Source organism: Talpa europaea (genome assembly GCF_964194135.1).
Source record: "Talpa europaea genome assembly, chromosome: 1".
Classification (NCBI taxonomy): domain Eukaryota; kingdom Metazoa; phylum Chordata; class Mammalia; order Eulipotyphla; family Talpidae; genus Talpa; species Talpa europaea.
The window spans coordinates 65,249,187-65,262,439 of record NC_140073.1 but is presented as its reverse complement, the minus strand read 5'-3'; the positions used below and the strand labels follow the sequence as shown (position 1 = coordinate 65,262,439).

The 13,253-nt window shown below is 49.6% G+C and overlaps 1 protein-coding gene across 1 annotated transcript; it reads left to right on the top strand.

The window, feature by feature from the left end:
• Nucleotides 1–407: 407 nt before the first annotated feature.
• On the top strand, nt 408–12,012 carry LOC311183887 (cryptic protein-like; the record flags this gene model as incomplete). The annotated part of the gene is made up of 5 exons (XM_084253565.1): nt 408–579; nt 5,715–5,876; nt 6,596–6,710; nt 7,124–7,233; nt 11,885–12,012. The coding sequence occupies 5 exons, from the start codon at nt 408–410 to the stop codon at nt 12,010–12,012; spliced, it is 687 nt and encodes a 228-aa protein (XP_084109691.1).
• Nucleotides 12,013–13,253: the final 1,241 nt, after the last annotated feature.

Genomic DNA, 13,253 nt, shown 5'->3' with positions numbered 1-13,253 from the left:
TAAGTTTAATCTAAAGGAGGTTATTGCAGGCGGCCGTTAGGCCTGTACCCAGTGGTCTACAGATACCACGCCACACCTGGAGGCTTCTCCTCCAACATCTGTGCCTTTCATGTCCTCAAAAGATCTAACCAGCACAAGGGACTTTAAGTAAGCCCCAGTTGCCTCACCTTTTCCATGGCGGATAATAATAGACTTGGGTGAAAACTTTAATAGTTGTTTCTGAGCAATGACAATGAGTGATTTATATCTTCTCTTGCATGCATTTCCATGCTCCCCAAATTGACTATTCAGAATGTATTATATTTTACATAATCAGAGAAAAACATTTAACAGTTTAACAGCTGTTAAATATACATTTAGAAGTTAATCTTTTTTCAAATTCCCACTTCATCCCTATTCAGATCTGCATGGTGGCCTGTGAGAGCATCCAGCAGGTTCCATGGTTGAGACTTTCTGTACTTGGGCTCCTGCTGCATCCTGACTCCATCTACACGGTCATCCGCAAGACTTCATACCCCCCTCCCCCACTGAGGACTTTTAGTGGTTCCTGCTGTCCTCCCCATGAGACCTCCCTCCTGGGTAAGGCTCTCAACACTGGCCCCCTGAACCCCCTCCTGGAATCATCCTGTCATTGTGCCACCTCTATGTTCCTCCTGCTCTTGAGATCCTTCCCTATTGCAGGTTGGGGCAGTACTCCTCCATTTACTTTTCTCCACTGTGCCCCAGGCTGTGACACACACAGCTATGACTGGGAGTGGAAGCTCAGCTAACAACCTCGGGGTCACTACTGTGAGGTGTTCTGCAACTCTTGAAGCCTCACTTTTTCACCAGGAAATGCAGAAATTACTGTCTATGTGATGAACCTGGGCTCAAGTCTCCACAGAGTTATTTGTTAGTCATATATTTTCAAGCCAGTATTTCCACTTAATAGATCTCAATTTCCTCATTAAAAATGGGTATAAGGGCCTCCCTTGTGGCGCAAGGAGTTAAGCACTGTACTAGTGTAACAGGGTGGTCCCCAGGAAAGGGGGAGGTTCCCTGCCCCACCCAAGGGAGGGTGGAGCTGAGCAGGAAGAGGAGAAGCTGCAGAAGAGACTGAGGAAGGAAGCAGGATGGAGCCAGGAGACCTGGAGGAGGTACATGGAGCCTAGAGACACGTGAAGAAGCTGCGCTTGTCTGATGAGACCAACTTTGTACCTGAAGCTTACATCGACCAGATGCCAATGGTTCACTCTGATCCTTTATGGAGTATTTCAACAAAGCCAGCTAAAAATTGCTGTTAGTTATTTCTGCCCTGTGATTTTATGCAAAAAAATAGGAAAAATGGTTTAAAAGTAGATTTAGTTTGCAAACTTTTGCTATGCTGTTAAAAGTTTGGGATCAAGGTTGAGAAAATTTGTGTTTTGCATAAGTTGAACCATTTTAACATTTTTTCCCTGTGATTTTGATATATTTGCTATCTTGTTTTAGCCAATGCTCCAAATTTTTTTCTTTTGGCTTGAATAATGGACTATTTTTAAGTAATGAAACTGTCATACTGGACATTCATGGACAATGCTGCTGACTAATTGTTGCTTCTCTTACACACATTGTAACCCTGAAAAAAAGACTGTCTCCAAATATTACACCATGAGATCTGTGCCACCATAGATATGGTGGAATAAAAATTAAAAGGGGGGATTGTAACAGGGTGGTCCCCAGGAAAGGGGGAGGTTCCCTGCCCCACCCAAGGGAGGATGGAGCTGAGCAGGAAGAGGAGAAGCTGCAGAAGAGACTGAGGAAGGAAGCAGGATGGAGCCAGGAGACCTGGAAGAGGCGCATGGAGCCTAGAGACACGTGAAGAAACTGCGCTTGTCTTTTGGTCGTGGACGGGGTGACACAGATGTGGGTGAGACCCATGGGGAGGTGACAATGGCAGCTTTTATCTTGATGTTGATTTTGCTCTTTTCCTTCCAGGCTTGTCTGGCTGTTTCTGACTCTTTTCTGTGGGTCCCCACTGGAAGGTGCTTTAGACTTGTGGCAGCTTTGGGGCCTTGCTCTGGGCCGATCCCATATGGATGGAGTTTTACCCACAAGGGGACGGGTAACTTTGGGTGCTTCATTTAGAAACTAGACTCTTTGCCTTACCTGTATTGTTTCCTAGTTTTTATTAAAGTTCCTTCCCATTAAAGTGTCATATGTTTTGTGTTGATGCGGCGGATGGCAGAACCCATTTAGAATAGGCAGGTTTGCGGGGCTTGGGCTGCCCCTCTCCCTGTCCTATAATACTAGGAAGCAATGTGCGGCCTCTGCAGCAGGAGTACGATCCCTCGCCGGCCAGGGAGCTACCCACATAGCGCAGCAGACCACTCCTGTCTCGCCCCCTGCTCCCCTCAGCAGTGTGTTTCGGCCAGTCTGACTGTTCTGCTCCCCACTCTGTCTCTGGTGAATCCTTTTCCCCTCCTGCATCTCTGGACTGTACCCCAGCTCTTATATGCATAAATAAATAAATCTTTTAAAAAATATAAATAAATTTAAAAAAATGGGTATAAGTATGGTAATCTGTTTATTCTTTTATTCATACACGTAACTCGTCATTGTGTACCTGCATCGGGCACTGTGCTAACAGACAGACATACTAAGACCTGATGGGCACACAGGCACACTTGGGGGCACCTGCCAGGCAGAGCAAAGACCCGAAGATCTGGAGGTGCTGCTGCTGCCTTAGCCCCCCGGGCAGGATTCACTGGCTCCGCCCAGCCCTGGGATTCTTCACCAAGTCCTGAAGGCCTGCGGGTCGCCTCAGCATTTCTTTTCCAGTTCTATTGAAAAATAGTTGTCATACAGCACTGCATGAGTTTAAGGCACACAGCATGATGAGTCGATGTACACATAGCACAGAACGATGACCACAAAAGGTTCAGTCAACATCTGTTCACACACTGCTTTGTGGTTGCGCTCAGAGCGTCCCTTCACACCTAAGCAGAGGCAAGACCTGTCCTCAGTGACTGATGTGCTGAGGACACAGAGGCGGGCTGGTCTCCTCTCCTGAGTGTCCCTATTCCCCCACACTTTGTGTCAGCTCAAATGAGTCACAAGTTCCGTTAGGGGTCTGATGAGTGGCTCCCCCCAGTCTGATCTGTTTACCATTGATAACAAGAAAGAGCCCCAGGCAAGCACTGGGGGTGGGCAGGCTGGGCCCTAATGGCAAACCTGAGTCCCTCTGCAGTTAAATGCAAAACTCTTTTTGTAAGACCTTTAAGTAAGAGAGCAAGTGACAGGAAGCTGAAAAAAGTAGATTAACAGCAGCTTTGTCACCCCTACGCCATCAGCCCTTTTCCTTCCTCTGCAGCCTTCAGATCTTAAGCAAACGACTAGAGAAATGACGACCCATTGATTGTCCTGTTTTGCTGGCAAGACAGTTTCCCTTTTTCTGCAGTTTCCAATTACAAAGTGAATATTTTTGAAAGCTTATTTGACATAAGAAATATCACAGTGTCTGGGATTTGTCTTTAAAAACTACAAGAAAAAAGTGGTGGGGAGATGAAGGACATACGATGGGCAAATTTAATCGTCAAACTGATTTTATCAGTTTATTTATTGGATCATTGTCCTAGCTTTTGTGTACGTTGGAAAGTGATCACATTACCAATTTTGATAAAAGAAACTGTGGGAGGGAGATTAGATTTTAGATACTACTTTTAAAACTTTAATATTATCAAAAAGGTTTACATTCAATATCATCTCTAAACTGTTTCAAAACTTCTTATTCAAAGACATATAATATTTTAGCTAATACATGGTTTTATTCCCATTCAGCTCATACAGAAGTTTCTATTGATTTGAAATCACAAAATGCACGTTTATATATAACTACATACTGCAATTAGCATTTAATAAACACTCAGTGTAAAAGTGTTTTTCTCATGACTGCAGTCAAAGATGTCCATCTCTGAACGGGTGAGAGACCATCCCCCAATGTTGTGCCCCCTCGGGCCCCCTATCTGCTCAGAACCCGCCCCAGTGAAGCCTCAGCTGACAGCCTCACCAATTCCCTGTTGGTTTATTTAACAGCTTATTTAATAAACGTCACATTTAGAGGTTTAAAAAATGAATCAGCGCTAAAGACCATTTCATCCTTGGAGGGACATGCTATTTTGAGAAAGCAGGTGTATATTAAAAAATCACAGAATACTTGGCAGCAGAGTTGTACATTGGCCTCTTTAGTATTGATAAAAGGCCCAGTCCTAATTTGGCAACTAGAAAAATGGAGACTGAGAAAGCTCCCCAAAGGCCCTGATTCTACCCCCTTCTCGGATCCCTCTTCAGACGGTGGCAGGTGCCACTGGTGCCCTCAGGGCACACCCACCCTGAGCTTCTTGTCATGCATCTGCCTTTCACGTTTTCCAAAGATCTAAGTGACTGAACTGCTAAGCCTCAGCTGCCTCCCATTTTCATGGCGATATAACAGAGCCTCTTCAGAGGGATGGTGAGTGAAATGGTACTATATGTGGCGCATTCACAGAGAGAAGGCTCTGTCTGCTGAAATGATGCATTGTCAGAAAGCAGGGATTGAAATGTCTCTCTTTATGTGCATGCAACTGGCTCTAAATATGTGGGACCTATGGGTGGATATGACATACGGCTGGATGTGACCCAGTGGGTCCCTCACAATCTCCCTGCACAAGAAGTATGTAATATAAAACTCGTGTTGTCCTGTGGAAAATTTTTGTTCATGTTGGGATTTTAATCTTTTGGGTTTTGTTGTTTGTTCTGTTTTCAGTGAGGGAAAGGCTTGTTGCCTTGGTCGCCAATGTTTGACATCAGGGCTGACCACTCCCGCTGCTATCAGCACAGTAAACACTGCTGGGGAGAGTCAGCGGTGTCTCTCTCCACCACAGAGCCAGCCTGGTGTCATTGAGGGGACAGTCCTTGAGGCTCCACACAGTCCCTGCCGGTCACAGCAGGCCCCTGCCTATCTGGCTTCCCAACAGAACTCAGAGGTCTGCTGTCTTACATGGCTGAGGTGGAGGGAAGGAAATCAGTGCATCTATTATACCGATCCACCTCGTGTATGGTGAAGTTCCTTCCAGTACTGGAGTAAAGATTCCTTCAAATACAAAAGCTATTCAGACTCAACTGCCTCGGAAATTGATCTTCAGTGTATCCATGAGAGGAGACTTGTACCAAACGGTCGGTGGGAAAATGATCCAGAGCTGCCCAGCTAGGTAAGGACAGAGATGATTCAGATCTTAGAGCCAGGAGGGGTATTTGAAAGCCAACAGAATAAAATGCAATAAATGAATGATTGTTACTTTTCATTTGGGGATATGTGGACTCTCTGGGTCTCAAATCCATTTAAAGGATGACAACATTAATCAAAATGTACAAGTTACAAATGACTGCATGATATCAAGTGTACTTTAAATATTCTATGTAGTTATGTGTTTATGTAGTTTTGTGTTTTATATAGTTATGTGTTTATATGTTTTTATATAGTTGTGTGTTCAGATGATCGCATTATGATTTATACTTTATGAATTTTTGCTTATTGCTTTTGAATTTTTTGAATGTAAATTTAAATTTTCTTTAAATATTCTAGACTTCTGGTTGTGATCAGCTTGACATTACAGATCATCCATTTGGGAAACAGTAAGAAACATTTTTAGTCTTTTAGTTTTTATTGCACATTTGTTTCTCAATCACCAGTTTCATATTTTCACTCTTTCTAAAAGGCTCTCAAAGAGAAAAACACAAAGGCAGCAGAGAAGAAATCCACAATGCTACAGATCAGAAGCTCCAGCAGACAGCTCTCACCTGGACGTCCGCTGTTCTGGGAACCCGCAGCCCAGGGGACAGATGGAAGAGGCCGAGTTCGCCTCCCGAGTTCCCGGAGCGTGAGTGCCCCAGGGTCACAGAGCCTTGAGGTGCTCTGCTCGGCCTGCTCTGAGTTTAGGATCTAAAAAAAAGAAACCTGGGCTAAATTAAGGATAAAACGGGAATCCCAGTAAAGAGCATATTTCATCTCCAACGAAGTTTTAAAAAACCCCAAAGTGTTCTTAACTCCGAACAAAAAATTACCATTTCATTGGTAAACGTTGCATTTACCTTAAAAGATGTTTTTACCGAAGATTAGTTTTATGCATTTTACTTTTAAATGGCCCAGAAAACTGTGATTTGAATGCATTTAAAACAAAGATCCCAGGCCAAGAGAGATCACTGTGGGCCCTTTTTCGGCTTTTTGCAGACTCTCAGGCGTCAGACCCCACGGCCCCAGGGCACCCTGTCGGGGGAGAGAGGTGGGGGAGGCTGAAGGGCTTTCTTTTTTTAGCGCCTTGGCACCCGTGGGTGGTCCCCGCCGCGGAGGCCTGTTTTTAATCACCGTCGCTGGAAGCCGCGGCTTTAGCATGTGAAAGAGGGGGGGGGGCGTGGGCCCTCCCCCAACCCGAGCTGCCGCAGCCCCGCGGTGACATCCACAGGCGGGTCTACCTGAGCAAACACACCTCGCAGGGACCTAATTTTATTGCTTCCCGGGGAGGTCTCGCCGGCCCTCCCAGGCAGGTGGAAATTGGGGGGCCCCGCGGGCACTGGGCCGGACTGATGTCTCCTCCCCCAGGTGCGCCCCCGGCGCGGCGCTGCTGCAGCAACGGCGGCACGTGCGTGCTGGGCAGCTTCTGCGTGTGCCCCGCGGCGTTCACCGGCCGCTACTGCGAGCACGACCAGAGGCGCAGGTGGGCGCGGCCCGGGGCTGCCGGGCGCGGGGGCGCAGGGGGCGCGCGGGGGGTGCGCGGGGCGAGGGTGCCGGCGGCGGGAGGAGGGTGCGAGGAGACCCCGGGGCGGGGTGCGGAGCTGTCAGGCGCGGGGGCGCAGGGGGCGCGCGGGGGGTGCTGGCGGCTGGAGGAGGGTGCGAGGAGAGCCGGGGTGGGGAGTGCGGGGCTGCCGGGCGCGGGGGGGGGGGCGCGAGGGGACGGGACGCGCCCTTTTGGCGCCGCGGGGCTCGCGGAGGGCGCGCGGGGGGGCGCGGGGGCGATCGCGGGGGTGCTGGCGGCGGGAGGAGGGTGCGAGGAGCGCCGGGGGGGCGCGGGGGGGGTGCGGGGGCGCGGGCGGGCCGCGCTGACGCCGGGTCCCGGTCCCTCCCACCCAGCCAGTGCGGGGCCCTGACGCACGGAGCCTGGACCTTCCGCGAGTGCCGCCTGTGCCGCTGCGTCTTCGCCGCGCTGCGCTGCCTGCCCCGCCAGCCGCCCGGCCGCTGTGGTAAGGGCGCCAGCCCGTGCCAGGGGCGCCGGCCCCCTCCGCTCTCCCCGAGCCGTGCAGACCCCCCGCGCAGCGCAGAACCGAGCGTAGGGTCGCTGTTAGATTAGCGTTTGAGCTTTCATGTTTCAGTTTCCCATTTCCGAAGTCTTGGGTGTGCGTGATTTCCAAATAAGTGACTTTTCTAGCCGGAGTTTTGGCGCAGGGCACGATTTAGGGAGCGGAGCTGAACCCGGCGGGGGTCAGCTAAATCCGGCGACGTCTGCAGAGATTCCCGGCACCGCCCACACGGCCTCTTCAGCTGTGCAGCTGGAGAGCTCTGGACAGCGAGAGAACAGGTCTCTGCAGAGTGGGCCGGCCAGGCACCTCCTCCAGGGCCAGCCCCCGCTGGACGCCCGGCCCGCCTGTCCGTGCGCGCAGGGAAAGAAGGTGCCTGGTGAGCGCAGCACAGGCCTGAGGCGTGTTCTAGGGGCGCAGGGTGTGGAAGCGCAGGGGTGGACACTCGCTTGGGAAGGTTCTAAGCCAGCACGGATTCAGCAGAAATGTTCCCCTCGTAATGCTCAGGAATATGAAGTCAGCAAAAGGGTGTTGCTCTGCTGCTGAATCATCTTGTGCATGGCCCATGGGCACGCGGAGAAGGCACATTTCAGTCCCACATCCTGTGCCCAGTCCCCTCTCCCATTGGCTCTGGCTGGGTCACTCTGTGAGGACCACGGTGAAAGAAGGTGCAGCCTTTCAGCGCTTGCTGGGTTCCGGGTGGGCATGGCTGTGCAGCGGCCAGCTCCGTGATGTCATAGCCCCTAAGCCTACTTCTGGCTCCTCTCTTCACCGCAGGCTGCCCTGGGCAAATCCAGACAAAATGCGCATATAATGGGGGCACAACGTTGCAGCTCCACTTTCCACCCCTTTGTCCGCTGCCAGGACTGCAGTGGTCTAGAGCGCTTCAAGCCAGCTTCCCACCCCTGCCCTCGGTGGGGCCAGTAGAGGAGGACACTAGATTGAAACTCACTCTCCTGCTCTTCCTCCCACCTCTTCACCCTCCCTAGGACCAGCAGTCAAGAGCCACTCTTAATGACTGTGAGTCCAACAGAACTTTCTGCCATCCTCAGCTCTGTCATGCTGCTGAGGACTCCCCGCTTTACCCACAGTCTTCCTTCTCCTACTTGGCTCTTGACTTACTGGACTGGTGTGTCCCATTCACTAGCTGCTCCTTCTCTGCCCCAGAGAACGGACACAAAATTCGGGAACAGACATAAGACGTGCTGGTGGGCCCTGGTGGACCTGCACGTGGTCATGTCTCACTTGCTGTGGTGCTCGCAGGGGGAGTGTGGAGACAGCTGTGGTCATCCCCGTTCTGTTAAGGCTGCCTGTGCAGAAGCAGCAGGACAGAGACTACCCAGGCTGTCACGATTTTACACACTCAGAGCCACCCAAGGATGGGACTGCTGGCCACTAACTACCATAACACAGTTACAGTGGGTCCAAAAGTTGCTTCTCAGCCACTTAGGAAAAATGGTGCAGAATTTCAGAGTAATTTGTCAGGTGCAGAAGGGCCCATCGTACCTTTGTGCAGTTTACCTGGTTCTGCTTCAGGGAGATGACAGTGGGGAGGTTGTGCTGCCAGTGACTGTGGTGACAGGAGGGGGATGGTGAGGAGGTAACTGCGGCCGTGGTTGTGAGGGGAATGCTGTGATGATAGTGGCTGTGCGGAGGAAAGTTTTGTGCACTCACGGATGAAAATAATCATGAGAGTACTATCCTTTTCAGCACTCAGTACGTTTTGGTCACTTTCTACAATTTTGACTCTGAAATAGTTATCCCGGGCTTTGTATTTGGGTAAATTGAGGTTTAGATTAGCTTTTTTTCTTGAGAGGTTGTAATTTGGAAACAATGTGATATTTTATAACATTTAAGTTATTTTAAAATATTGTAAATAATTCAGATCATGGGTTGCTACTATGAATATTGATATAATGATAGTTCATATAAATTAATATTAATCTGTAAGCAAAATAACTATCATTACCGAGTGCTAGATAAGCACATCCCTGCACTATGTCAAACACTTAAAAAAAAAAACACTTTTTATGTGCTATGTATACTTGGGACATATACTATCACCCCTTCAGGTATACAACATCGTGATTCAAGAAAGTGTATATTATGAAATGATCATCACAATAAATCTCATCATCAGCTATCACACACAGAGTTACAAATTATAATACAGGTACAAAGTGAACAGCAACTCAACAGCCTTCAGCGATAAGTAAAGGTCTCTGTAAAGGTCAGATTGGGGTCAGGTCAAGCCAACCTCACATTTCAAACTCAATTTTAAAAATTACATTTCTGGCACAAACCAGTCAACCTCCCAGCCAGCAACAGAGCTCTGCGGGCAGAGCTGTTCCCGGGAGCTGCGGGAAGGATGTCCTGGCCCACCGGCCGCTCCACTGTGGGCAGACTGCGCGGAGAGAGCAGAGCCCCTGCAAGCCCTCCTGGGCTGTTCTCTCATGACCGACACCCTTTGCCTGGTGAATTTCTCTGGGTATCATGCAGGAGAGGAACCCCAGGCTCACTGGGGCATCCCGGGGTATCTCAAGTTGGAGAGCTTTGGACCTCACATTGAAACATGATGTTATCTTCATTGGGGCAGGCTCCAAACTTTTTAGATCCCCCTATTCCATCAGTAAAAATATTTGAGCATTTTCTCTCCCGAGTAGTGGAGACACATGCCGTGCTGAGCAAATGCAAAGTTTATTTCACTTACTTTCTTTTCACATATGCACAAGATAAAAATCTCTGCTGTGTCTAAGTCTAAAAAATACCCTTTGAGGAGTATATAATAAAATCCCAGGTCATAGGAAGTCATCAATCAGTAGCAATTTCCTTTTAGGTATGACATAAAATAATGGTGAGCCCTCAACCCATTAATTTCACAGATTCTGATTAAAAAAACAGTAAATATTATTAAAATTTATGTAAACTTTTTCCTATAAATAGTAGATGTTCCAATATTTCTCAGTGGATGACCCTGGTCCCCCTGGGAGGGGTCCACATGGAGCTCATGGCATGTTTAGGCCACTCCTTGGGGGAGGACTGGCTCAGTCTAACCAAATTCACAAAGCTGACCAAACCACGGCCTTTGAGTTTCCAGACAAAAATTACTACCCATGGACTGAATCTTCTTCCTCACGGGCAGCTGGGTCCCTTTTACCAGCTGAAAATCAATTAGCAATGGCTTAGCAATGGCTGACACCAGTTCTCATCTGAATACCTGCTTCTCACACTGTTATCACCTGTCTCACCATCTGTCTAGATACTAGGGTTCCTGTTTTGTGGGACATTTTTTTCCCTCAAGATGAGGTGGTACAGGGAAGCTGTGTCCAGGTCTGGGTCAGTGCTCACCTCCATCCCTCCTGGTGGCACCCCTCCCCCTCCCCCGCCCATCTGTGAACAGGTGTACCGTGGGGCTCAGCTACAGCTGCTTTTCATCTTGTTAATTTCCACTGTTTCATGTACATTCTCCCCTTCAGAGGGCACCTGCAGGAGGTGCCAGCAGTGCAGGGCTAGGCAGCCCCAGGAAGAGGTTTCAGCAGTTGGACCCTTCCTTGTCTGCTTACTCTCTGGCCCAGCCGACTCTATATCCAGCCTGATTTGCCTGTAAAAGTACTTTCATGGAGTCAGCACCCCTGCAGTGGTCAGGCCTGTGGGGCGCGTCAGCTTCACATGGTAACCATACACAACCAAGGGTGTTAGCCAAGACCCCTGCCCACCTCCCTGGAGATTCCACTGAGCAACTCTGGGCTGGGTTCCCTTTGTTACAGAGAACCAGGTCATGGACCATTGGGGCACAGAGCAAGGCTGCTATGTTGGAGCCACATGGCACAGCAGGGGCCCTGTGGGGTGTGGTGCTCCAGCCCTGCAGGGCTGTGGTGGTGTTCACTATAGTGACTTCCTCTGTGGACATTACCGTCGCTGTAGGAGTGGGTGAGCTCCTGTTTAACATGCTATCCCTGCTCAAAGAGGTAGTATTCGGACTACTTTGGGAACAAGTCAGCCTTTCTGTGCAGCCGATAAATTTTATTTGCTTGTATTTCAAGTCAGGCCTCTGTGGTCCTGGTTGACATGGTGTGGAGGTCTCAGGAGCTCACTTCGGTCAGCTTGTGTTGAATGACAGGGGCTGGAGGCTCTTTCTTTGTTAGCGTTAAAATAATAAATCTCCCTTCAGTTTTCCAAGTTTCAGAAAAATGCAGTTATTTCTGGCCACAGAGAAAGGAATATAAAAACAGGAGGTGGGCACTTCTCAGTGCACTGCCCTTCACCCCCAGCCTGCCTCCCACCGCCTAAGATCCAAGGTCACGCTAGAGAAGGACCTTTGTCAGAACAGGTGCAGACACCTCTGTGTCACCGTATTGATAGACACCAGGACACAGTGGCCTTGAATAGAAAATAACCTTGGCTAGACACAGTGAACCTGGATCAGATCTGAAATACCAGGCGTGTGTTCCTCCCTGAGGGCAAACACGCCCACATCTTGCTGCAGCCTTCTTCGTCCTCCCGCCCTCCCATCACCTTGCTCCTCATCATCTCTTTCACTCTTAAAACAAGCCAAGGCTGTGTGTCTCATAACTGTCTCTTGGAATCTCTTTTTCAGACCTCAAAGACCTTCTTGCGTCATACTCTCCCGGGTGGAGTGCACAGCACCTGCTGCGCGGCCTCCTCCTTCCCTGCCTCCTGCTGCAGCGTGTCCTCGGGGACGCCGGGCTGCTCGCCATGCTCTGAGCTCCTGCTCAGCAGTGCTGACCCCAGAGGCCTGGCACCGCCAGCCGGGGTGTGCTCTGTAGGAAAACTGGGACTTTGCATCCTCTTCAATGCTCTGTGTTATAAGTGATAGGTTTGACTTGTTTCCTATAAACTGAAGCACTGGTTGAATGTTTTTATTGTTTAATAAACATTCTCATGAAAGAGATTTTTGTTTTCTTAAGCCTTATTCCCGGGCATATTATTGAGGCCCACATGAGTGAACACTAGAGGCTGAGGCCTATTCAACCCTAAATAGACCCCAATGATTTCTGAGTTTCCTGAGGATAGTGCCACCTAGATAACAGCTCCCCTTTGAGCACCCTTTGGACCCCACTTACACAGATGCACAGAAATGTGGCATTCCATTCCCCCCTCACTGATCTCTGAGGCTTTGGGATAAACAAAAATGCTTGGTAGAGAAAGAAAAGGGGCAGGAGGGGGAGGGAAGGCTGGAGGCAGACAGCCTGGCACCGGCCTCCTTTTCCTCTAGCTTCCTCTAACTGCCCCTGGTGACACCCTCTTCAGAGCAATTAGCACCTCATGGGATTGTCACCAATAAGTCTCCTGAGAAGGGGAGGATGCTACAAAGCAGAGCCCACTGCAAAGGCGAGGCAGGGGAGGATTGGACCCCACAAGAGGTTGCAGCAAGTCTAGCCCTCCTTGCCCGGATCCCAGTTATCTCCTGATAACCAGCCAGGCCAGCTGCTGAATCTGAACACAAATGTGTGTGAGGAAGTTGGGAAAAACAAAGGGGAGTAAAAGCCCCTTAGTCCTGCAACAGCATGGGCCTCATGCTCGTGAGTCGGGCATTTCCAGGCGGGTGTGTCAGGTGTGTCAGCCACATAGGCAGAGAAGTGAAAACGAGATAATTGCTCAAACAACCAAGTAAAATATGGGGGAGAGAAGGCGTGTGGAATCAGCAGTACTGCCTGAATCACCAAATTGTTGGATCGAAATACTAATATTTTATAACCCTTATAGGATTTCATTCAAAATATTCAAAGCTCAATTCAATGGCAAGACGCTCACAGGCTGAGGCTCACTTCCCATGTGACGTACAGCTGGTGCACCAGTGCTCTTGTGGGCACGCAAGCCCCTTTCGGTCAACACCGAAATCCTGCCCGGGACAGCTCTCCCGGAGCTTAGCTGTGGTCATGACCCTCCACCCAGAAAGGCGCCTGGGGCAGTGGCTCAGGGAAGTGGGAAGTCTGCTGAATTAA